The sequence below is a fragment of the Ursus arctos genome, unplaced genomic scaffold (genome assembly GCF_023065955.2).
Source record: "Ursus arctos isolate Adak ecotype North America unplaced genomic scaffold, UrsArc2.0 scaffold_2, whole genome shotgun sequence".
In the NCBI taxonomy this organism is placed as follows: Eukaryota; Metazoa; Chordata; class Mammalia; order Carnivora; family Ursidae; genus Ursus; species Ursus arctos.
The window spans coordinates 60073994-60100130 of NW_026622874.1; the positions used below are offsets into that span (position 1 = coordinate 60073994).

Sequence of the window (26137 nt, forward strand, 5' to 3'; positions counted from 1 at the left end):
ATTACATAAAAATGGGCAAGAATATGTGAACAGGAAAATCACAAAAGAAGAAATATGAATGGCTGATACTCCGAAACTCTCTAATTCTAAAGCACATAGTTTGGCATAAAGTAAGCCCTCAATAACCTAGTAATCGTGTTACTACGATTACTTATTATAACAATAGGTGAGTGTGAAATCTGATTGTAGGACACTAAAATGTGAGTATCATAGGGGTAGGTGAACCACCTGGGTGACTCAGTCTGTTGAGCATCCAACTCCATTTCAGTTTGGGTGATGATCTCAGGGTCATGAGATCAATCCCTGCATCAGGCTCTGCGCTGGGCATGGAGCCTGCCTAAGATTCCCTCTCCCTCTCCCTCTGTCCCTCCCCAACCTCGCTCACAGACACACACACTCTTGCCCTCTTGCTCTCAAAAAAATAAAATGTATCACAGAAAGCCATGGAAACTATACAGGAAAGGAAGCTGCTGAATCCTGAATGCAAGAATGCTGCACAATGAAGCCATGAGAGAGTCCCAGGAAAATAAGGACGCCCACCAAACCCCCGGAGAAGCTGTCAGTCATGTTTTTAACCTGCCAGGATGGCTTCCCTGAGAAGGTCACATCCTTCTTGTAAATAGAGGAGAAGAGCAGGGGCAGGAAGAGTCAGCAGTCTCCATGGAGGACTCATCTGAAGGTTGGCTTCCTGAGAACTGGTGTTGCAAAACAAAGTAATTGTTTTCTTTGTCATGGGAGGAAGAGGAAGAACACACGGAAACCAGAAGACGATTTTTAAAGAACAGTATTCAGTTTTAAGACGAGGACATTCATCCTACACTCCAAATCTTCCCTCTCTTCCACCTCCTACCCATTAGGACCTTCCCAAGATTTTTTTTTTTTTTAAGATTTTATTTATTTATTTGACAGAGAGACAGCCAGCGAGAGAGGGAACACAAGCAGGGGGAGTGGGAGAGGAAGAAGCAGGTTCCCAGCAGAGAAGCCCGATGTGGGGCTCGAACCCACAACGCTGGGATCACACCCTGAGCCGAAGGCAGACACTTAACGACTGTGCTACCCAGACGCCCCCCAACCTTCCCAAGATTTTTATCCTTGAAAAGAAACCGGTCAGTCCACGCTCCAAACACTACAGCCTTTGAAAGGTAAAGGGCGTGTTGTTTTTCTAGTATTTTATTATAAAAGTAATATGTGGTCTGTACAGAAAAATAAAGAAGATAAAAATCACCAATAATCCCATCACCCTGAAACATCACTTTTAATATGTTGGCAAATAACTGTTAGTCTGTTTCGACATTCCTGAAACATATATGCCTACTTTATTTTTCTCAGGGAACCTGTAACATAAGCATTTCCCATATTGCTACGATCTCCTAATAAAAGTGATTTTTATCTGCCGTGTGGATGTATGCCGAAGACTCCTGATGGCAAGAAGTGCTGAGCACAGAAGGAACCAGGACAGTCAGTCATCTGGGACCATATTGTCTGGGACTTTTAGGACAGTTTGCTTCAGGATTCGTGCAGATGACCCTGGAAGGGTCCTTCTCCTTTTTGGGACTGCGGCATCCTCTTGTCCTCCCTGAGGGGAACTCAGGCCAGGCGTCCTGGCCTCTCTGATTCTCTTCCCCGGGGGTCTCAGGCAAGACAATGGAGACTAAATGTGGTTCTGGTAATCGGAGGCCTCTGCCTCTGCCTCTGCCTCTTCCTCCGGGTGCAAGAGAAGCGAGTAGGTGATGCTATTCTCGGCCTAGAGAACGCAGAACGGAGCAGTCAAAAGAATGAAGACAGCAGAGGAGGAGGGGAAAGGAGGAGATGGCTGGGGTGGCTCACCTCAATTTTGGCAGCCTCTTCAGTATCCGTGACATTGGCTGTGGGCAGAAAGAACGGAGGTCAGGGGCGCCTGTGGGGCTCAGTCAGTTAAGCGTCTCTCTTCTGCTCAGGTCATGATCTCAGGGTCCTGGGATCGAGTCCTGAGTCTGCTTCTCCCCCCTCTCTGCCCCCCAACCCCACTCGTGCTCTCTCTATCTCCCCCAAATAAATAAATAAAGTCTTAAAAAAAAAAAAGAAGAAGAAGAACAGAGATGGGACAGGGTGTGGGAGTAGAGGAGGGGCCCACCACACTGCCACGGAGGCCGCAGCACGAAACCCCCAACCAGACATGGGACAAGGACCCGTAGGCCAAGGGCGTCGTTCACAGCCCAGACTCAGCCTCCCCTCCTGGCCACGCTGGCAGAGGGAGGCCCTCATCTGTGCTGCATGCTTTTCAGAGAACTGCTGACTTTTTCTAGAAGCCAACCAGCCAGCTTTAGGGATCTGAGATATTGGGGAAGAGATGGGGGGGATGTCCAGTATCACAGGGAAGTCAAGTCCAGGTTTTTGCCAACCACGGTCTTCAGGAGAGAAGACGGGCCGTTTCAGCCGGGCCAGATGCAGCGGTCCCGGGGGGGGGGGCACTTTGAAGACTGTGGTGCTCGGTGACATTAAAAGGGAAGAAAGCGCAACAGTGAAAGTGAGGGAGGGAAAGAGGGAAGCAAGGCCTCAAGCCAGTACTTTCCCTGGTAAATAGCTAAAACACACCAAATTCCCACATGTTTTTTGCCAATAAATGCACTTTGCCAGTGTGAAAAGTAGTCTCAGTATCTGCAAAGCAGCATTCCTCAGGCCAGGGGGTAGGGGTGAGACAATACATCTAGTGTCTCCACTCACCCCCTGCAGACAGAGAGTCTCTGTTTGCCATGCTCCAGTTTCTGGAACAAACCACCTCCTGAATTCTCCTTCTAATGCATTTCTCAGCAATGCTAGCGAATAGCTCGCTGCTGGAAACCCTCAGCCCCCGTGCTCGGCTTCGTGACATAAGTGCTTGTGAAATGTATTTGTGCCAGTGTAGACAGAGCCAAACCTCCAAGGTTTGGCTGTCCCAGTTGTGTTTGGGCTTTTTTGTAGATCTTGTTTGGCCTGGTGCGGACTCAGGCCCGCATCCCCACTCGACGTGGCCAAGAACGCAAGGGCTTTGCTCAAAGCACAGCGGGACAAGGGCCAGTTTGCTCAAGCTCTCGAATCTGTTGGTTCCGCTCTGAGTCACACTCCAGCCACCTGACGCAGAGTCCTCGAGGGCCTCTTTTCCCTCTGTTCCTGTGGTCCAGGAGCCCCTCAAGAAAGGTCCAGGTTCCTGTGCTCTGGCTTGTTACAGTCAGGACGTCACCTGGGAAACTCCGGCTCCTGCCTGGGCCTGAGGTTGAACAGTCACTGGCTCTCAGAACATCAGACCCGGAAGGGCTTTGAGGTCACGAGGCCAATCCACTCATTTCCTCAGGGAGGTGACTGCACCCCGTGGTGGGGAACGTGAAAGATTCCACCCGCTGCTCGTGACAGAGCCGGGGCCAGGCCTGTGTTTCATAAACTTACACACGCGGGCATCAGAGCCAAACTTTGCCCAGCAGCGAAGCCCACGAAGGCACCCAGTCCCCTAGAACTTTCTCCAGCCCAGATGTCCTTGTAATGCTCCACTCCTCCCCCATCACTCCCTGAAACAGACTTCCTCGACGTGTCCAGGGATTATTCCCTAGGTCTCCCTCTCTTCTCCTCTTAATCCCGTGTGTCTCAGCCTTACCACTCCTAACCTCTGTCCTGTGCCAGGTCTGCCAAACCCCACAGAAGGACCCAGATGTCTCTGATGTCCTGCTCTGAAATGTTCCCAGCATTCCTGGCTCCAAAATTCGGACACAGCCCTCCCCTCTCTATCTGTGGCAGGTGGTCCTCTTCCCCTCATCCCCAGTGAGGTCCTCTTTAGGCCCAGGAGTTAGTCTCAGAACCGACCAAGCGATTTGAGTCCCTGCCCTCCTCCCACCGCCCCCTCCCTCTGCTGTGCTCCCAGCTGAACTCACACAAGCCACTTCCTGCGGGCTCCAATCCACCTGGCAGCCCAAGCAGGGCACCTTGAGCTCCCAGACAGAGAGCTGCACTCACCTGGTTCCTCAGGGAGGGTCTCTCCCATTTCCCTGTGCTTGGGGTTTCCTAGGGGAGCTATGAGGGGCACAGAGGAGGTTAGTAGGGTTATAGGGTGGGGCCTGAGTCCCCAGGCGAGGACCAGGGGCAGGATTGGGTTAGAACCAACAGAGACCTGTCCCCGGGGAGATGCCTCCCCACTCCCGGCTCTCCTGCCTGGGGCCTGCCCGGGGCCTGCCCGGCCTGTAAAAGGACCATGGAGTTAACCGTGGGGACCCCTGGGACTGTCAGAAAGGCACTTGGCTGCATCTTTCTCAGACTTGCTCTGCCTTTTTAAAAGCTCTTTTTCCTCCCTCTCAGAGGCTCTGTGCATCTCCATATTGACTTATCATCAGCGACTGCGAGCCAGGCTGTGCACTGAGGCCCAAGTGTCTTGTGAGGAGCTGTCTCTTCTCCCTCTCAGTGGCTCAGAGTCTTTTTTCCCCTTCTTTCTCTGGGTGTCTTCAGACTCTCTCCAGCAAGCTAGCTCTCCAGTGCGATGAACTGTGACAATTTGCTTATTCGATTTCTAGGGTGCCCCGCCTCCTCTCTCAGCTCCTTCAGGGTAGTACTAGGGGGGAAGGAACTGCTTTCCAAGAGTCGAGGTTCTTCAGGGCACCCGTCTGTGAACAGAGGTTTAGTGAGGTCTCCCTGCCTGGCAAACCGTGCTGCGTGTGGGGGCGAGGGGGGAAGTGACTGAGGATTTTCGGTGACTTATGGTGACTTCCCTCCGGGAGTCTGCAACACAGTTCAGTTCTCTAACTGGTCTGCATGACCCCGGCCTTACCCATGTGTCTGCCCCGCCTCATCTCTGCTCCCTGTGCCTGGCAGTTTACCGTTCGGACGCATCACACCTCTTACGGCGCCCTCCTTGCTTCCCCCCCAGCGCCGTCCCCGCCGCAGTGCTCCTCCCTTCGTGCCTTGGCCCCCACGCCTGCAACGCTCTTCCAGGCCTCTCTGCCTGGCTGACTGCTACCCTCCAACGTCCCCCCTCCGTCATGAGAACAGCCCCCTCTCGTGCGCTGTGCTGCACTCCGCTGGGGCTGAGCCCTCGGCCTCATCCATCCTCACGCCGCCCTGTGAGGTCGTGCTATTCGCGTCCTCATTTTCCAGATGAAGAAATACGGGCACAGAGATACTGAAGAACTCACCCAAGGTCACACAGCTGGTGCGCTGTGGAGCTGAGATGTAAACCGGGGTACCCCCCCCCCACGTGTGCTTGGGTCACCACATATACCACTACCTGCTGTGAAAGCTTCTCCAACCACTCGCCCCCCACTGGGTCCCGTGGGCTCTTGTGCCCCTCCCCCCATCACAGCCTTTGTGACTCTCTCATGGCTTTCAATCCACCTAATTCTGATGATTTACTTGTCCTTCCGTGTTCCCCACCACACTGTGAGCTCCTTGAGAGCAGGGACTGGACTTTCATCATCCATAGTGCCTAGCACAGGGCCTGACCCAGAAGCAAGTTTTTTCAAGCCTTGTTGAATAAATGAATGAAGGGTGGCTCAGTCGGTTAAGCCTCTGCCTCGGGCTCAGGGGAGCCTGCCTCTGCCTGCCTCTCTCTCTCTGTCTCTCATGAATAAATAAATAAAATCTTTTAAAAATCAATAAGTGAATGAATGAATGAATGAAATATGGGGCTCTGTCTGAACACAAGGATTCTCTTAGCCCCAAGAGGAGGCTACTGGCGATGTTTGGGGTTAGGGCCTTGGCCAAGTAGGAACTGACCACAAGAGGAACCTGGAGAAGCCACAAACCTGTAGTGTGCTTTTGCCTGAGACGGAACCAGGCCACTGCAGCAGCGAGGATGACCGCTGCAGCCAAGCCGGCCACAGCAGCCACGACTGACATCACCACGGAGGAGGTGCTCCAACTGGACTCTGGGGAAGACAGACCTCAGGACAGGTAGTACTGTCCCACCTCCCACGCTGTACCCCAGTGCTTCTCCCCGGGAGCTGCTTTGTGTCTGGGTCCCTTGTCCCTGTCCCTTGTCCCTTGTCCGGGTCCTCCCGCAACCTCACCTGTGTGACTGCAGTGTGGCTGGATTTGTGCCTCCCCCCTCACAGGGGTCTCCGCCCATCCAGTAAAGGCAGACTATTGAATGTGTGAGGCCGAGGGCAGGGCCCCTGTTGGCCCTCGGGGAGAGAAGGGAGGGGGACCGGAAGCCTCCCCTAGCTAGAGGCGCTGTAACTGAATCCCACAAGGCCCTGAACTGTCCGGGACTTGCCATGCCTTGGGGAGTGAATGGGTGTAAGAAGATGTAAGAAAACCTCAGCTCTTGGGAACGGCTGGGAGCGTTCCCCCCCTGCCCCAGTGTGGGGGCTCTGCTCCATTGTTGTCCTGAGGACAGGTCCTGCGTTTCAGGGGCACACAGCCTTTTCACCTGTGACCTGGAGCGGAGTGTCCCAAGCTCTAGCCCCTCCTGCTGCCCAGGGCCAATATTTATCACGCCCCCATTCCTCCCCGCCTCGCCTCAGGGCCCAGTTGTTTGCGCTCTGGCATTTCTCAGATCTCCAAGGAGGCCCATATGACCTTAGCCATAATGGTCCATCCCCCCCCCCCCCCCCCCCCGCCCCAGTCATCATCCTTCCTCCATCCTGACAGAGTTCCCACCTTGGACAGTGATGGCCACAGACCGTGAGTAACGCAGCATCTGCCCTATCATCCCCGTGCAGTGGTAGTCGCCGCTGTGACTGACGTTCGCTTCTGGGATGAAGAACGTGGAATTCAGAGATGAAAACTGCTTGGATTTTCCATCCTGGAAGAATGTGATCTTGTACAGAGGCCTGTTCTTCCAGCTGTGGCATCTCAGCACGATGGGCTCCCCCTTCTGGAACACCAGGCGCGGGGTCTGGAGCAGCAGCCAGTCTGAAAGACACAAAGGGACCCTAGGACCCAGGAGGTCTTGACTCTGAGGCCATCCTTACCGGTGGGACACGGTGTGTGGAGGGAAGAGCTTAAGTTTGGGATCCAACGGCCCTGGTCTCTAATGCTGGCTCCATCGTTTGGGAGCTCTGTAGTCTTGGGCCTCTTCTGGGCCTTGGATTCCTCCTCTGTGAAAATGGACATAACAATACCATGCGTCTACGGTGGTCCCTGGCCCATAGGAGGTGTTCAGGATATGCTTGTCTTCTCTTTCCCATCCTGGGAGAGGGTAGCTTCAGCCCTGTCGTGCCCAACAGGCTCTTGCAGGAAGGATACAAGAGAGCCCGGGGTGCAGTCTGACCTAGGAGATGACATGTGAGGGGACACAGCAGAGACATGTCTTTCGGGAGAGTAGGAAGTCATGGACATCCAGCCAGCATTAGCTTGTTTGATGGATGTTGGTAAATGTGGAGATTTACCTCATCAGGGTCTTTGTCTGAAGGTGGGTCATTAGCCTGCTGTGTACTTTTTCCCTCCCAATGTTCATCCTTCTACTGAAGAAGAAAAAATATTTAGTATTTTTGTTGTATAGGGAATAAAGCCTGAGGTATTTGTACTCCTGACCTCAGCCCACATTCTCCTTTTCCCTAAAGCTGGAGGACGGAGCAGAGCTGGAATTGGAAAGACAGGTAGGGTAGAAGACAACAGCAGAATTAGGAGGGCACCTGGGTGGCTCAGTCAGTTAAGCATCTGCCTTCAGCTCAGGTCTTGAACCCGGGGTCCTGAGATTGAGACCCTGTGGGGCTCCCTGCTCAGTGGAGAGTCTGCTTCTTCCTCTCCCTCTGCCCCCAATGCCTGGCTCATGCTCTCTCTCTCTCTCAAATAAATAAATAATATCTCCAAAAAAATGAATTAGAAGGGAGTGGGGGTTGGGGGGTATAGGGGGCGGGGTGCATGAAGCATGACAACAGCCACCCATGTGCCCAGCAAGCACTCCATGCAGCCAGCCAGGATGTGGCCAACCAAGTCTGCACTGGCTGGTGACGTGGCCACGGATGCAGGAGGAGCTGCTCGATACCAAGGGAGTGAGTGCCGTCACAGAGGAAAGTCAGCCACAGCTGCAGCGGGAAATCCAGGGGCGGAGGAGGACACCAGATCTTGCTACTTGGGTGCCACAAGCTGGAAAATCCTACCTCTCCTGCTGGGGAGGCACATCTACCTTCCACCCGTTTCCTTGCCTTACCGTCCTCTGTATTCCTCCTCTTGGAGAACTGAGACCCTGGCTGGACACTGCACGCCGGGATGAGGCTGAGCCGTCCCGGGTCCCTAGACTGCCTCTCTCGTGAGATTGGATTAGGGCAGGTGGGAATGCTGAGAATTGTAAAGCTTTGAAAACATAAAGTAGAACCCAGAGAAAATGCCAAAGTTGCCATGTAGCCCCAGCAACCAATTCCTGCACTTCTCTTCTCTGCCTAGGTAATCCCCACACAGAAGACACGTGGCTGGAATGGCTCTTTCTTCCCTGCAGAGTCTCGGCTGGGACCAGGTTATAACCTGGATAATGGGGAGTGTCTGCCTTTGGCTGGTCTGTGCAAGGGGCCACCTCGGCTCTCCTTGAGGACATTTATCTTGGTGGAGATCTTGAGAGCAGGGGCCAGCTTCCTGTTTGTGGCACCCATGAGATGTTCTTCAAGTAATCAAAGGGCCTTCCCATCCATCTGGGAACGAAACTCCTCTGGAATCTCCTGGAAGCCTTGTAGAGAAGTGATAAACGCCCACATCTTTACACACCCGTGGCTACGCGGGAACACACTCAAGCTCGGGGGTGGGATGCTCTCACCTCCTTGCCTTCCTGCAGGGGCAGGGACATAGATGGGAGGCCTCAGGAGCTTCCCTCCAGGCCTGTCACTTCCTGCTGCACTGAGTGGGTGGGGGCGACAGGCCAGCTGTGTGCTTTTTTTTTTTTAAGGTTTTATTTATTTGACAGAGAGACAGCCAGCGAGAGAGGGAATACAAGCCGGGGGAGTGGGAGAGGAGGAAACAGGCTCCCAGCAGAGCAGGTAGCCCATGTGGGGCTCGATCCCAGGCCCCTGGGATCACGCCCTGAGCCGAAGGCAGACGCTTAACGACTACGCCACCCAGGCGCCCCCAGCTGTGTGCTTTTGAGGAAAATTTAGGCATCCAGTGAGGGAAAGGGACTACTTGAAGAGTAATAGTGAAAACAGTCATCATAGTCACGTGGTGGCTCTTCTTTACGGAGAAACTACTTTTTACCAGAAGCTTTGTAAAATCATTCATCTGTTTAGCAAACATTTATTAAACCCTGCCTCTGTCAGGGGCTGGAAATGCAAAGATAGTTAAAACACAACTTTCAGGGGGCGCCTGGCTGGCTCAGTCAGTTTAGCGTCCAGCCCTTGGATTTGGCTCAGGCCATGACCTCAGGGTGGTGAGATTGAGCCCTGTGTCGGGCTCTGTGCTGGGTATGGAGCCTGCTTGGGATGCTCTCTCTCTCTCTCTGCCTCTGCCCCTCCCTCCCTCTCTCTCTCTCTAATTAAAAAAAAAAAATCAACACAACTTTCAGGTCAAGTTGCATGGAGCGTAGGGGGGCAGGGAAATGCTGATTCCCACCAGGACCTGGGGAGGGAGACATTAATACCCCCACGAGCAGACAAGGAATCAAATCCAAGGGCAGACGAATCACCATATTCACATGGCTAGTGGTGTAGGCCGAAGACTCCGCTGTGGTCTATGCTTTGTGATGGCTACAGAAACGGGTTTTTATGCAGTCAGAATTTCCTTCTGCTTCTCTCATACCCTACATGCCTGTTTGAGGCCTTGTAACCTTCTTGCTCCATCAGAATTGAGGCAAGACAACCTATTCTGAGGACTCTCTTAGGACCGTCCATCGCCATCACACATACTAAGCAAAGGGGGTGGGTGAAAAGGGAAGTGAGTGGACGAAAACATCTTCCAACAACTCACAGTGCAGCTTCCCAGGAAATAGGCTACCCCCCTTCCCTAAAAACCTCTGCCATGTAAGCAGATTTCATCTTTCCTTGTCCTCCCAGACCCTCCCAGCCCTTCCTCCACTGACCGGAAGTCACGTCCAGATGCACAGGGTCACTGAGGCTGGTCTGGTCCGTCTGGCACCTGTACTCCCCACTGTCCTGTTTTCTGGCCTTAAAGCTGTAGCTGGACTTGACCAGGGTTGGGATGGAGCTCCCATTAAGGAACCACTGGGTGACGTGGTTGGCAGGGGTGTGGGCCCCCCCGCACTTCAGAGTCACGGGATCCTCCTGGAGCACATTGACCCATGGGGGCTCGAGGTCCAGCACAGCCTTCGGGAGACCTGCTGAGGGGCAGAGAGAGGAGGAAGCAGGAGGAAAGGGGGCCCCAAGAGCCTAAGCAGGCCCCGATTTTCAGACAGTGAAGCGCCTCTGGTCATCGAGAGGGGAACCCAGCCTAGAACTGTTGTGTAACTGTAGATAATTCTTCTTACTCATGTGTCCCACCACAGGGGCCCCTGGGCAGCCAGGTCTGCTCAGGGAGCTTGGCCGTTCCTCAGGAAGAGAGGGCAAGGTAAGAGAAAGGGAGCAGGGCCAAGGCAAACACTCTAGAAGTATATGTATACCTCACCAGGGGCATCTGAAACAGTTCTTCCTTCCTTTTATTCTTCCTTTCTTCCTTTCCTTCCTCCCTTCTCTCTCTCTCTCTCTCTCTCTCTCTCTCACACACACACACACACACACACGCACACGACACATGCATACCTTTCTGGAACTCCCTTTCCTCCCCTGTAAACTGAGGCATTTTGGACACTAGTGGATAAACTCTCTCCAGAGCCAGATGAAGGCGTCTGGTGCAGGTGTCCGGCATGAGTCAGACATCAGGTTTCTGTTCTGACCTGATGTCAATCTTTGTCCCTTAGATTAGACCTATCCTCATACCCAAGTACAGAGGAGTCTCTGTGGCCTCAGAAGGATAAAGAGAGAGAAAGGCTAAAGGGCCAGTCTAGGGAGCCCTGGGGTCAGTGCCCCAGGGAGAACTGTACCCCCCACCCCACTCCTGGGAGCCCTGGGAGGCAGGGAGCTGATTGGTAAAGAGAAAGAAGTGCCCAGCAGAGTTTACGTCACCAAGCTGCAATCCATGGTATGTCCTCCTAGTTCTGTCCAGGGAAACAGGCCCTGAAGCCATCAGATACATGAAAAGTGGGGGACTTCTCAACACAGGGAGATAACCTGGGCAGATGATGGGATTTTGTGCACGGCTGAGGCTAAAATGTCTGGGCTCCTGATTTTACTGAGAGGACGAGTTGTTTTCTGTGACCATATCTGTGATGTTTCACCCTAACAGAACCAGGAGGATTAAAGCCCCTGTGCACCATGGCTGCCTATCCTCTGCTTCCCTGGGAGGAGGGGAAAGAGAAGGGGGGGGCAGGGCAGCTTCCGGGAGCCGTTACTCCTTCCTGGCTCCACCTCGCTACTGGGTTACTGGTGCATTCAGGGCACCTCCAAGGCGGGGTGGGGTGCCGGGAGCAGAGGAAGAGGGTAGCTGGGGTGAGAGAGGATGTGGGTGGAGTACTTACCAGGTGTCCCAGCAACTGGAGCTGTAAGAGAGAAAGCGAAGATCAGCCCAGAGTTTAGATTTGATGATTCATCATTACAAGAATCACCCCCCCCCCAAAAATAAAAAAATTCCCTCCATGCAAATCCCCTTAACTCCCTGGCCCTTGCCTGCCTCTGTTAAATCTATCTGTACTGTCCATCCTTTTACTTGTTCGGCTGCGTGTTACTAAAAAGACCACACAGGCAGACAGATCAGAGTCTCTATAAATTTGTGGTCACCATATTCGTAGGACACTGAGCTGCCACTCTGACACTTTTCTCTAGCAAATTTGTTCTGCTGCTCTCGGCAGTGACACTTGCCTTTTCCTCACTCCCAAAACTTTCCTGTCCTCTGCCTCCAATCCCTTCTTGCTTAAAGTGGATGCCTTCTTTCACTCTTCACACAAAACAAAAGCAGTTGAACAGGAAATCTCACACCTTCCCGCAACTCAAATGTCTAACCTATGCGCCCCCTGCCCAACTTCCCTTCTTGCTGTTCACTGGGGAAAGTCGGCCTCCTCTCCACGGTCTGTCTCTATCCTGGTTCACAGTCCCTGTCACCCTCACAAGGTTTCCCTCTCTCTGTTATTCCCGTGCTCTTCCGCATCGCCAAATCCTCCTTCTCGTCCATCTTTCCCATCAGCAGAAGCATATTCCGGGATCTTTCATTAAAAAAAAAAAGTTTCTCACTTGATCCCACATATAATTCCAAAATTATTTCTCTGCTCCCTTTCATAGCCAGATTTCTCAATTTTTTTCCCATGTGGGCTGGGCTCATTTCTACTCCTTCCATTTACTGTTTCAGTCTCCACAATTTGGACTCTGCCTTTGCCAGGTCACTACAACTTTTCTCTCTCATTCTTCCCAGGTAAGTGTACATCCTCACCACCTCCCCAGTTACACGTACCTGAAAACTAAGTCCCCTTTAGTCCCCTCTCTCTCCCAGGCCCCCTCCCCCTTCACCTCAGTGAATCTTGTTGATTCTGCTTCCGACTCAGGCCTCAAGTCCATCCACTTCGCTCTTTGCTCGTGGCCTCCATGCTAGTTTAAGTCACCACCGGCTTTCTCTGCCTCCTAACTCCTCTCCTCATTCCTTGTTCCCCACAATCCACTTTCCACAGAAAAGCTACAGTTATTTTTAAAATATCAGGTCCAATACTATCACTCCCCTGCTTAGAAGCCTTCAAGGGCCTTTCTTTTGCTCTTGAAATAGAAGTACATCTTTACGAGGCCACACAGGACAGGACAAGAGCCTTGCTCACCTCTCCCACCTCATCTCAAGCCCTTCTTCTCCTATTCATTGAGCACCCATAACACTAGCCCTCTTCAAATTCTTCACACTTGGGGCTTTTGTGTATGCAGATCCCTCTTCTAGAACTGTTTCCTTTATCTCTTCAAATGGCTAGATCTCTGCCAGCTCAAAGTCCCAGCCCAAGTGTCACCTCCTCAGAAAAGGCTTTCTGTATCATCCTGCTTATCACCCTGTCTTCTTCCCCACAAAGACTATTCTAATCACAGTATCCTGTTTACATCTTCACGGCCCTTTCCAATTTATATTTATGCCCGAGTGTCTGTTTATTTGTTGCTTATATCTCCCAGGAGAATGGAAGCTCAAAGAGGACAGTAGCCATATCAATTCTATTTGCCAGTGCTCTGGAAATCACCTACTGAATGAGCCTAGGTGGGAGATAAGAGGGGCCACGGTTGTATTGACAATAGGAAGTGAAGAAAACACGCACATGAGAGAAATTTTTTTTTCTAAGATTTTATTTATTTGAGAGAGAGAGTGAGAGAGAGAGAACTCAAGCTGGGTGGGAGGGAGAGGGAGAGGGAGAAGCAGACTCCCCGCTGAGCAAGGAACCTGACACAGGGCTTCATCCCGGGACTCCAGGATCAAGACCTGAGCTGAAGGCAGACTCGTCACTAACTGAGCCACCCAGGTGCCCCCACATGAGAGAAATTTAAGAGGCAAAACTGGGGAAGCTGGCACTTGATGAGAGTGGGGGTAATGTAATTGGATGGCCAGGGGAAAAGTTACTCGTGCTCACACAAATATAAATGTTAGGAAGAGGAGTACATTTGTAAGGAGAAGATGATAAGTTGAGTTCAATATGTTTTGTTTCTGAGCAGGCATATCAATGTGGAGGTGTCCAACCAGCGGTGGAAACACTAACTGTAGTTGACATAAGCAAGAAAGCCAGGTTTGGAAGTTGTTGACATAGAAGTGATAGCTGAAAACCAGCGTGTGTTGGATTGGCAAGAGGGACAGTGCAGTAGGGGAGCAAGTAAAGAAGTAGAACCTAAGAGGAGGGGAAGAGGAGAAACAAGAAAGAGATGAGAAGAGTAGAGAGAAGTCATCAGTCATTTATTCATTCCATGCTCAACAAATGGTCATGAATACAGACTCAATAGGGTCATTGTAAGTGAGACAAAGACCTTATGCTTTAGGTCAGGAAGGCTGTCTGTCTTGTTCATTGGTAAACCTCCAAGTCCTAGAACAGGGCCTGTTCATGCATTTACTTAATGTTTAAAACAAGGCAGTTTGTGGAATCTGTAGAGAGCAGGAAATGCAGTGTCCACATTGCCTGGCTGTAGAGGAAGATCCACTTGGGGCAAGAGAAATGTGGTTAAGAGGGTAGAATGGGAGCCTTAGTTAGCAGGCAACGGAGCAGCCCTGGAGGCATTTCGGAAGTAGTGACTCGGCTGCACTTGAAGATGTCATGGCCTCAGTGTGCAGCACAGATTCAGAGGAGAGAGACAGGAGCAGTCGAGATGGGGTCAGAGGCTGTTGTCAAAGCTGGGATATTGAGGGCAGAAGACCTAAATATGGTGGTCTAAATAAGAACAGGAAAAATGGAGCAAATCCTTGGTGACTTAGCAAAAAGGCAAATGGAAGAAAATATCAAGCCTTGCCCAGGAGTCTTGCCCAGCCTGCTTCACCCTCCTCATTTTCCTGAATGCTTCCCATGCTACCCCTCGGCCTTGCCAAAGCTCAGGCCAACCTGGGGAAGCAGCAGCTGAGTTAAGGAAGTTCACCTGGCTCTGTCCCTCATGAGGACACCGACTCACCCAGGAACAGCAGAGCCGTCCACAGCAGCATGTCACCCAAAGGATGGCAGGGCATGCAGTCAGCCCAGTCACGAAGAGCAGCAGGGATGGGGAGGGACGAGGGGATCCGCGTCAGTTGCTGGCTCACGTTGGCTCCAGCAGCCCTGATGTGGCAGGCAGAGGCTTCTCTTGAGACTTGACAGATTCCACCCCAGAGGACAAATTCTGAAGTCCAAAAGAGGAAGTGAAAAGAAATGTTGTTTTATCATAGGCTCCTCCCCTTCCACCCTCTTTCCTCTCAACTGTTCCCTCCCAGAAGATTCAGAGCTTCCCAGAAGGGGTCTGGCTCAGCCCAATTCCAAATTCACAGAAATTTTAGAAACTGGGAAACAACTTCTTTCTCTTCTTTTGGGACACAGCTAGGCTCAACCTCTGGGAGTACGAGGGGACTGGTCACCCAAATTCAGCTCAGACCCTCCTATCGGTTCCTATCTCTTTAGAAAAGCCAATGGAGCAGAATGTGCTGCCAGTCTTCTCTGACTTCTAGCTTCATTTGGAGGCCCGGATGCTCCTGAAACTGATGATGGTGGGCTTGAGGCCACCCACCATTATTTGATTTTCTTTGTTATCATAATCTCTGACTTACTCCTGGATTGTGGAGCAAGAACAAGGACGTGTGTCAGGGTGGCAATAGGACGATTATACCCATCCTCTTATTCCCCTCTGGCATTCGTTCATTTTTTTTAAAGATGTTATTTATTTATTTGACAGAGAGAGGCAGTGAGAGAAGGAACACAAGCAGGGGGAGTGGAAGAGGGACAAGCAGGCTTCCAGCTTAGCAGGGAGCCGGATGCGGAGCTCGATCCAGGGCCCTGGGATCATGACCTGATCCCAAGGCAGATGCTTAATGATTGAGCCACACAGGTGCCCACCCCCCCCTTTTAAGGTTTATTTCTTTATTTGAGAGAGAGAGCACGTGCTCATGCAGGGGGAGGGGAAGGGCAGAGGGAGGGGGAGAAAAGACAACTCCCCACTGAGTGCAAAGCCAGACATGGAGCTTCATCTCATGACTCTGAGATCATGACCTGAGCCTAAATCAAGAGTTGGACACCCAACTGACTGAGCCACCCGGGCACCCCTCACATTCACTCTTTTGCTTGTTCCTTCAACAGATATCTTTTGAACACCAACTTGTGCCTAGTAGCATTACTGTTTTCACTATGGCATGGTGAAGGAGCATGGGCCTTGGAGCTATATAAGTCTAGTTTTGAATGCCAGCTAGCTTCTTACAACCTCAGATTGCTTGTCTGTAAAAATTAAGGTAATCATGCCTACCCTGCAAGCAGGATTTCTCGGCCTCAGTACTTTTGACATCTTGGGCCAGTTTTCATTGCGAGGAGCTATCCTGTACATTGGTGAATGATCAGAAGCCTCTCAGGCCCCACCCACTAGATGCCAGTGGCACCCCTGGTTGTGAAAATAAAATGTCTCTAGACGTTGACAAATGTTCTCTCAAAGGCAAACTTGCCCCTGATTGAGAATCACTGCACTCAAGATTTTTGGAAAAGAAAAGAAAATTCGAGTACTAGCAAAGTACCTGGTGCATCATGCGTATCCAATGAAGGCTAGTTTCCTTTTCCTGCTTTCTGTCATCGTCGTCATCACCGTTTGTTCACCCTCAACATCCCCAGAATATAAAATGCTCTTCTTGGGGCTCCTTCCTGGGGCTCTTTCCCAAATGCCTCACAGGAAGCAAGCTGTAAGACTCAAGGAAATAACACTGTAAAATCTCTTCTCGTACCCGTCATCTTCAGAAACCTCAAATGCCTCAGCCCATCAGCCGCAGGCTTTTACTACTGGCCCCATTCAATGCCCCTACCCCAATCTACCTCTAGCCCTTATCTGACTTTTAGGTGAACTCTTAGGATCATGACCTGGGCTGAAGGCAGTCACTTAACCAATTGAGCCACCCAGGCGCCCTTGAAAGGGTTTTTTAAGTAGTTCTATGGTCAGAAGTTGACTACACTGGAAGCTGATATTCAGAGCCCAGTAGAAACTTTTTTAAGGCTTTCTCTCCTAAGCTAAATGAAACCATATACTAAGAGGAGAAGAAAAACATGCCAAAGACAAAAAGCTATACATTTAGAACAGAGATTCTTTTGACTTCTAAATTAGTTGAAGATCTTTTCCCTGATATAAAGGAGCAAATTGAAGAAAATGTAGTCGGCTGAGTGGGTCAGCCCTTCAACATCATTCAGGCTGCAACCTAATTTTTTGAGGAATTAAAAACAGCTGTTTTTGTCTTATTAGCTGACTCTTTACAAGAACAGAAATGCAGCTCTACAAGCAATTCAAAGCCCACCTATCCTTTTTGCCAATTCCAAAACCACCTGTATTCATTTCAAAAGGCTTGTGGTATTGTCAAATGCTGAATTTAGGGAATGGAAGTCCTTCTTGGAAGAACTTGCACTCTTCCCCTGTGCTTTCGAGATATAAACATACTACCCACTCTTCTCTAGGAACTCCTATCCTGGCTATCTCTTTGAAATGCAAACTTTAGGTAGGTAATTCATTTTTTGTTTTTTTGTGGGTTTTTGTTGTTATTGTTGTTTAGTTTCAGAGGTATTTAGTGATTCATCAGTTGCATATGACATCCATTGATCTTTACATCAAGTGCCCTCCTTAATGCCCATCACCCAATTATTCCTCCCCCTCCCCCCCTCCAGCAACCCTCAGTTTGTCTCCTTGAGTTCAGCGTCTCTTGCGGTTTGCCTTCCTCTCAATTTTCATGTTATTTTATTTTTCCTTCCTTTCCCCTATGTTCATCCGTTTTGTTTCTTAAATTCCACATATGAGTGAAGTCATATGATAATTGTCTTTCTCTAATTGACTTATTTCACTTAGCATCATACCCTCTGGTTCCATCCACGTCATTGCAACTGGCAAGATCTCATTCTTTTTGATGGCTGAGTGATATTGGGTATATATATGCACGACATCTTCTTTATCCATTCATCTATCAATGGACATCTGGGCTCTTTCCATAGTTAGGCTATTATGGACATTGCTGCTATCAACATTGGGGTGCAGGTGCCCCTTCTGGTCACTATATTTGTACCCTTCGGATAAATACCTAGTCATAGGGTAGCTGGGTCATAGGGTAGCTCTGTTTTTAAGTTTTTGAGGAACCTCCATACTGTTTTCCAGAGTGGCTGCACCAGCTTGCATTTAGGAATGTAATTTTTATCAGGAAAAAAAAAAAAAAAGAGGAAAGGCTGTTTGGAAACAAAGCAAATGAAAAATCTTTAAAGTTTTCACCAATATTAATAAAAAGTTTAAACTATCTGAGCAGTTAACCTTAACTTATTCCATCTACCACAAAAACAATTTGGATCCAAGTGTCTTTTAAATTCCACATATGAGTAAAATCACATGATAATTTCTGCTTTATCATAGCTGCCTCATGGCTAAAATTTCAAAACAATCAGAGATGAAATCTCTGATTGCATCTATCTGTAAGTCTAAACGTGTGCATGTTATAAACGTGTGATTTTGTCCTACCTCCATATGGTATTGCCAAAATCAATTTGTGTAGAGACCTCTATTTAATTGGTTTAAAGAAACTTAAGCATCTGTATAAGTCAAATATGGTCTCAGAAATATAGAAATTAACCCAAATGTATTTCAAGTTCACATGATTTAGGATAATCTTTGGTAAATAAAATCTAGTTTTTATTTATTGATTTAATTAAAATGAGGATGTCTTTAGAGTTAGCAGCATTAAATATAATACTTCTATTCTACCGAGGTTTACTAAAAGTCACAGAAGCTCATTTTATCTCATCTGTCATCTTATAGAATTTGTCAGCAGGAAAGATAAGTTCAGACGATGGTTAGTTGTTTAATGTCCCATGAATTTTTCATGAGTAATCTCAACATAATTATTAAGAACAAGTATATATGGGCGCCTGGGTAGCGCAGTCGTTAAGCATCTGCCTTCAGCTCAGGGCGTGATCCTGGCGTTCCTGGATCGAGTCCCACATCGGGCTTCTCCGCTGGGAGCCTGCTTCTTCCTCTCCCACTCCTTTGCTGTGTTCCCTCTCTCACTGGCTGTCTCTCTCTGTCACATAAATAAATAAAATCTTTAAAAAAAAAAAAAAAAAAGAACAAGTATATTAAATAGCTGTAAGTAAAATAAAAGTTTATAAATGAACTTTTCAACCATAATTATGCTTTATGGTACATCTACTTAAAAAATAGTTTCTAGGACACCCGGGTGTCTCAGTCAGTTAAGTGTCAAATGTTGATTTCAGCTCAGGTCATGATCTCAGGGTCATGATCTCAGGGCCATGAGATTGAGCCCCTTGTTGAGCCCCTCATCAGGCTCTGTGTTCAGTGTTGACTCTGCTTGTCCCTCTCCCTCCCACCACTTGCACTCACTCACTCTCTCTTTCTCTCAAATAAATAAATAAAATCTTAAAAAAATAGTTTCCGGAATCTTTTTGGTAACTTGAAATTTTAATGTTATACTAAGATATGTCAAATGATGGGTATTTCTTGACTATCTAGATCATTTCCAAATAAAATAGAATACTGAAATATTAATTACAGCACATAGGTTTATCCACTTTTGGCTTCCTTTTACAGAGTAAGTAAAGATGTCTGGGTGCCATATTGAAAACATTTACTGTGAGAAAGAATACATCACTAGAAACTATGAAATGTATTTGTAAATTTGCTAATTCACACAATGTTAGTCTAACAATCCCCAATTGTTTCTTCTTAGTTTTCACTAAAAGTTAAGGATTCTGGGGTTACACATTCTAATATATGTAATAATACTACTAGAAATAATAAGGGAAACATCTCCATGCAAGGAACGTAGGATGCCTTTTTGGTAAGAAGTATGAGATATGGAGGGGCGCCTGGGTGGCGCAGTTGTTAAGCGTCTGCCTTCGGATCAGGGTGTGATCCTGGCATTCTGGGATCGAGCCCCACATCAGGCTCCTCCTCTGGAAGCCTGCTTCTTCCTCTCCCACTACCCCTGCTTGTGTTCCCTCTCTCGTTGGCTGTCTTTCTCTGTCAAATTAATAAATAAAATCTTAAAAAAAAAAAGAAGTATGAGATATGGAGATATACTTTTGTTAAGGGAAAAAGAGAGTAATTTTGTCCTAAAGTAAAATAATTGTTCCAGAATGAGAAAGAGGAAAAAAAAAAATCAGACAAAATTTAAATGGATACAAAAAGTTATAGAATGCTTGTGGAAAAGAAATCTAGGGAAGTTATTTATTTTATTTTATTTTATTATTTTATTTTAGATTTCATTTATTTATTTGACAGAGAGAGAGACAGCCAGCGAGAGAGGAAACACAAATAGGGGGAGTGGGAGAGGAGGAAGCAGGCTCCCAGCAGGAGCCTGATGCAGGGCTCGATCCCAGGACACTGGGATCACGCCCTGAGCCAAAGGCAGACACTTAAGGACTGAGCCACCCAGGCACCCCGGGAAAGTAATTTTAGATGTGGTCAAGCTGGCTAAGATTGGAATGTGTCTATTTAAGATTTGTTTGTTTGTTTTTAAGAATTTTAATTTAAAAAATACACTGTTGCCAAATTAGAATTTGGTTTTCTCTTTGTAGCTGGCTCTGAAGGTCCCAAACAGACCAGGTCCCGCCACTCACCACTGAAAAAAATCCAAAGACAGAGAGATAAGTGGAGGTTAAACAAGAAAGGAATTTATTTTACCAAGGCCACCCACCAGGAAGACAATAGAGGAATGTCTCAAAGACGGTCTCCAAAGTTCTGAAAATACTTCCAGGTTTAGATAAGAAAAATGTGAGACAAAGTTCAGTGAGTACATGTAAGTGGGCAGTAAAGGTCATGTTGATCATTATCTTGGGGTCAATCATGGCCAGGGTCTTGTTGGCTCAGAGTAGTCCTCATTGCTTGAGGGGTAGTTTAGGTTCCCATTAAGGGATGCTTTGTCCACAGAGTCTTTTGCCTGAGTTGATTTAAGCTGAAAGAAGAATTTAATCAATTAGAAAGTTTGAGGTCCAATATCCCTGATGAACATGGATGCAAAAATTCTCACCAAGATTCTAGCCAATAGGATCCAACAGTACATTAAAAGGATTATTCACCATGACCAAGTGGGATTTATTCCTGGGCTGCAAGGGTGGTTCAACATCTGCAAATCAATGTGATATGTTACATTAATAAAAGAAAGGACAGGGGTGCCTGGGTGGTGCAGTCGTTAAGTGTCTGCCTTCGACTCAGGGCGTGATCCCGGCGTTCTGGGATCGAGCCCCGCATCAGGCTCCTCCGCTGGGAGCCTGCTTCTTCCTCTTCCACTACCCCTGCTTGTGTTCCCTCTCTCGCTGGCTGCCTCTCTCTCTGTCAAATAAATAAAATCTTTAAAAAAAAAGAAAGAAAGAAAGGGCAAGAACCATATGATCCTCTTAACAGATGCAGAAAAAGCACTTGACAAAGCACACCATCCTTTCTTTTTTTGTTTAAGATTTTATTTATGTATGTGACAGAGAGAGAGGCAGCGAGAGAGGGAACACAAGCAGGGGGAGTGGGAGAGGGAGAAGCAGGCCTCCCACCGACCTGACACAGGGCTCTATCCCAGAACGCTGGGATCATGACCTGAGCCGAAGGCAGACACTTAACGACTGAGCCACCCAGGCGCCCCACACCACCCTTCCTTGATTAAAATTCTTCACAATGTAGGGATAGAGGGAACATCCCCCAATATTGTATAAGCCACATCCAAAAAGCCCCCAGCGAATATCATTCTCAATGGGGAAAACTGAGAGCTTTTCCCCTAAGGCCAGGAACACAGCAGGGATGTCCACTCTCACCACTGTTATTCAACATAGTACTAGAAGTCCTAGCCTCAGCAATCAGACAACAAAAAGAAATAAAAGGCATCTGAATTGGCAAAGAAGTCAAACTCTCACTCTGTGCAGGTGACATGATACTCTATGTGGAAAACCCAAAAGACTCCACCCCAAAATTGCTAGAACTCATACAGGAATTTAGCAAAGTGGCAGGATATAAAATCAATGCGCAGAAATCAGTTGCATTTCTATACACTAACAATGAGACAGAAGAGAAGGAAATTAAGGAGTCGATCCCCTTTACAATTGCACCAAAAACCATAAGATACCTAGGGATAGACCTAACCAAAGAGGCAAAGGATCTGTACTCTGAAAACTATACAACGATCATGAAAGAAATTGTGGAAGACACAGAGAAATGGAAAAATATTCCATGCTCATGGGTTGGATGAACACATATTGTTAAATGTCTATGCTACCTAGAGCAATCTATACATTCAATGCAATCCCTCTCAAAATACCATCAACCTTTTTCATAGAGCTAGAACAAATAATCCTAAAGTTTGTATGGAACCAGAAAAGCCCCCGAATAGCCAAAGTCATGTTGAAAAAGAAAACCAAAGCTCATGGCATCACAATTCCAGGCTTCAAGATGTATTACAAAGCTGTAGTCATCAAGACAGTATGGTCCTGGCACAAAAACAGACACATAGATCAATGGAACAGAATAGAGAACCCAGAAATGGACCCTCAACTCGATGGTCAACTAATCTTCAACAAAGCAGGAAAGAATATCCAATGGAAAAAAGACAATCTCCTCAACAAATGGTGTTGGGAAAATTGGACAGTCACATGCAGAAGAATGAAACTGGGCCATTTTCTTACATCATACACAGAAATAGACTCGAACTGGATGAAAGACCTACATGTAAGACAGGAATCCATCAAAATTCTAGAGGAGAACACAGGCAGCAACCTCTTCGACCTCGGCCACAGCAACTTCTTGCTAGACCCATCTCCAAAGGCAAGGGAAACAAAGGCAAAAATGAGCTACTAGGACTTCATCAAGACAAAACGCTGTTGCACAGCAAAGGAAACAGTCGACAAAACCAAGAGACAACCGACAGAACGGGAGAAGATATTTGCAAATGTCTTATCAGATAAAGGGCTAGTATCCAAAATCTATAAAGAACTTATCAAACTCAACACCCAAAGAACAAATAATCCAATGAAGAAATGGGCAGAAGGCATAAACAGACATTTCTCCAAAGAAGACATACGAATGGCCAACAGACCCATGAAAAAATGCTCAACATCACTCAGCATCAGGGAAATATAAATCAAAACCACAATGAGATACCACCTCACACCAGTCAGAATGGCTAAAATTAGCAAGTCAGGAAATGACAGATGTCGGCGAGGGTGCAGAGAAAGGGGAACACTCTCATACTGTTGGTGGGAATGCAAGCTGGTGCAGTCATTCTGGAAAACAACATGGAAGTTCCTCAAAAAGTTGAAAATAGAGCAACCCTACGACCCTACTACTAGGTATTTACCTCAAAGATACACATGTAGTGATCTGAGGTGGCACGTGCACCCCAAGGTTTATAGCAGCAATGTCCACAATAGCCAAACTATGGAAAGAGCCCAAATGTCCTTCGACAGATGACTGGATAAAGAAGATGTGGTATATATAGACAATGGAATAGTACTCAGCCATCAGAAAGGATGAATACTTACCATTTATATTGAAGTGGATGGAACTGGAGGGGATTATACTGAGTGAAATAAATCAATCAGAGAAAGACAATTATCTAATGATTTCGCTTATATGTGGAATTTAAGAAACAAAACAGAGGATCATAGGGGAAGGGAGGGAAAAATAAAACAAGACAAAATCAGAGAAGGAGATAAACCATAAGACTCTTAATCACGGGAAACAAACTGAGGGTTGCTGGAGAGGAGGGGGATGGGGTAACTGGGTGAGGGACATTAAGGAGGGCATGTGATGTAATGAGCACTGGGTATTGTAGAAGACTGATGAATCACTAAACTCTACCTCTGAAACTAATAACACACTATATGTTAATTAATGGAATTTAAATTTTAAAAAAGGAAAGTTTGAGGTCAAAATGGAGGTGGTTGAAGGCCTCTTTCAGCAGGACAAAGTTTTCTTGGACTATTGGTCTGCTCTTTTTTTTAATTGAAGTATAGTTGACACACAATTTTGTATTCGTTTCAGGTATATGACATAGTGATCTGTACAATTCTACGCTACACTCCCCACAAATGTAAGTATCATCAGTCACTATACAACACTATCACAATACCATTGACTCTAGTCCCTGTGCTGTACCTTTCATCCCCATAACTTATTCATTCCATGGCTGGAAGCCTGTACCTCTCCCTTCCTTTCCCCCATTTTGCCCGACCCCACCACCCCCTCCTCTATGGCAACCACCAGTTTGTTCTCTGTATTTATGGGTCTGTTTCTGCTGTTTGTTCATTTGTTCTGTTTTTTCGATTCTACATATAATTGACATCATATGATATTTTTGTTTGACTTATTTCACTTTGCATGCCCTCTAGGTCCCTCCATATTGGTCTGTTCTTGATAAGAGATTGTGAAAGTTTCTCTTTTTTTAACCTTCTGGGTAATCTACCTGGAAAACAAAGATTTTGTGTCTTACCAAATAATTTCCCATGCTTCATGTTGTCTTTCTCCGGTCTTTGATTACTTAAGAAAACCCAGTCTTCTCAATATTAAAAGAGCTAAGTTTTGCTCACAACTATGTGACCTTCCATATTTGATTTAAGATCTTCTATTGTCACTTTTAATAATTATGCATTATTTCATAATGATCTGTGATTTTATTTAGTCAAATCTTTTGCCATTTTGACAACTTCCCTAAATCAAATTCTAAATAAAGTCTTTTTTATTTCAGAGTAACTTTGAGATTTCCTAAAGGGTCCCTAGAAACCTCAAAGGATTTATCACCCCGTGAAGGAGAGATATTAAACGAATTAGGTGTATTTGGTATGTTAAATTATGTGGGAAGCACTGTAAAATAAAAAGTGATGATACGCCTTCCTAGGTTTTATGTGTGTGGATACATGTTACTGATTTAGGATTCCGGAAATTGTTTAAAAGTTCTAGAAATTTGTCAATACTCTCATTGTCCAATTATTTTTTTTTTAAGATTTTATTTATTTATTTGACAGAGAGAGACAGCCAGCGAGAGAGGGAACGCAAGCAGGGGGAGTGGGAGAGGAAGAAGCAGGCCCCCAGCGGAGGAGCCCGATGCGGGGCTCGATCCCAGAATGCCGGGATCACGCCCTGAGCCGAAGGCAGACGCTTAACGACTGCACTACCCAGGCGCCCCTTATTGTCCAATTATTACCCTAAATTATTTTGCCACAGAAATAACTACATTTTCTTATCGAATGAACTCTCATCAGATCTTTACCCATGGGCATTTAAACATTTCTTGTCATTTACTGGCTATTATAGTTTTAGTCTGATGCTTTTGTTACTGAGCCACTAATATTGTCACATGGTCCCAGGGTCACAGCCACTAACAACTGAGGAAATGAATGGGTAAGCCCGGGTGCACCACCCTGGCCAACTGCTCCAACCAAGGAAATCCTGAGGCCACTAAAATCAAAATCATAGCTCCTGGCTGGGTTTGCCAACACTGTTGCCAAACAAAGCCTAATAAACTTACCACAGGAGAAGCCAATAACTCAAAAAGATGAAGTTTTGGAAAAAAGAAAGGGAGAAACTTGTTTTGGGTGCTGCCAGCCAGGGGAGGTGGCCAGCTTAAGCTTTCACAACTGACTGCTTAGCCCACAATATGGACACCCAGAGTTTTCTAAGGAGAGGTTGGGGTTGGGGGGTGGAATGTGCAAGAGAGCCGGCTGAGGGCACATGATCATGGGCGGGGGTCGGTATGTGTTCAGCCCATGATCATGCGTAGCGAAGGGGATGTGTGGTCTCCCAAGCATTCTGTTGCTATTAGGGCTTTTCTGGCCTGGCAGTTGGGATGTTCTCAGTCATTCCAAAACATCTTAAATCTTCATCTTTGCCTCAAGGAAGTGAAATACGAACTAAGCACAATGGGTTTTAGTTAGAGCATAAGTTAAGTGGTTTGTTTATTTCTTGTTTTAACTGTTGGCATTTGCCGTTGAGCAAGAGGGCTCCCTAACACTTTAGCAAAAGTGAGACTCATAGAAAGAACCCTGCTAAGAATTCTGGACCACAGACACTGCTGCCAAATTACAAAGTGTTGAAATTTGAGTGTATATTTCACAACTGAGGAAGGCTGCACCTGACATCTGGCCCTGTACAAGTGCCAGAGACTTCAAAGTCAAGCTCATTAGAACGAGAAGATGCTGACATCACGCTTCTACCCAAGACATTGGCATAAGAATCCTGGTCCCTTCCCCTCTCATCATGAACTCCATTCACCCTTTCGTACCTGCTTTGCCTTTCTTCTTCCTCCTTCTGCCACTTGGAAACATAATGCTATCACCTGTATTTCTGGAGCTCTTGCAAAGGGGGAAACCTATTTGATTATTTGGTTTACCACCAAAGAGTATACTTGGTCCCTGATGCTGGTGATGCCTGTTACAAACTTCTCCCTGATTTCCAGTGCTTCAGTTGAATGGACCAAATGAAGCCCCTTCTCTACATGTCAAACTCCCTAAAATAAAGGACATCAAACTTGTTCCTTCGTTGTCATTTAACAAAACAAAAACATAGAGCAATATATAATTAACACATTAAAAAAACCAAAA

The 26137-nt window shown here is 47.3% G+C and overlaps 1 protein-coding gene across 4 annotated transcripts; it reads right to left on the minus strand.

Moving 5' to 3' along the window:
- Positions 1–1157: 1157 nt before the first annotated feature.
- Positions 1158–14731, minus strand: LOC113268760 (low affinity immunoglobulin gamma Fc region receptor II). Of its 4 annotated transcripts, none has more exons than XM_057315395.1 (8): positions 14523–14729; positions 11435–11455; positions 9944–10198; positions 6598–6852; positions 5742–5864; positions 3964–4020; positions 1828–1865; positions 1158–1744 (listed from the first exon to the last, which is right to left on the minus strand). In XM_057315395.1, the coding sequence occupies exons 1-8, from the start codon at positions 14575–14577 to the stop codon at positions 1652–1654; spliced, it is 897 nt and encodes a 298-aa protein (XP_057171378.1). In that variant the 5' UTR covers positions 14578–14729; the 3' UTR covers positions 1158–1651. The 4 variants fall into 4 exon arrangements, with proteins under 4 accessions (XP_057171378.1, XP_026373156.3, XP_057171379.1 ...); XM_026517371.4 differs by having other exon boundaries at positions 9944–10201; XM_057315396.1 differs by lacking the exon at positions 3964–4020 and having other exon boundaries at positions 9944–10201; positions 14523–14731.
- Between the last annotated feature and the right edge of the window lie 11406 nt (positions 14732–26137).

Coding starts and splice junctions, on each gene's coding strand:
- LOC113268760 (XM_026517371.4), bottom strand. CDS start 14,577: ATGCCCTGCCATCCTTTGGGTGACATGCTGCTGTGGACGGCTCTGCTG. Junction 11,456..14,522: donor GACGGCTCTGCTGTTCCTGG/GTGAGTCGGTGT, acceptor TCTCTCTTACAG/CTCCAGTTGCTGGGACACCT. Junction 1,866..3,963: donor GACCCTCCCTGAGGAACCAG/GTGAGTGCAGCT, acceptor TTCTGCCCACAG/CCAATGTCACGGATACTGAA.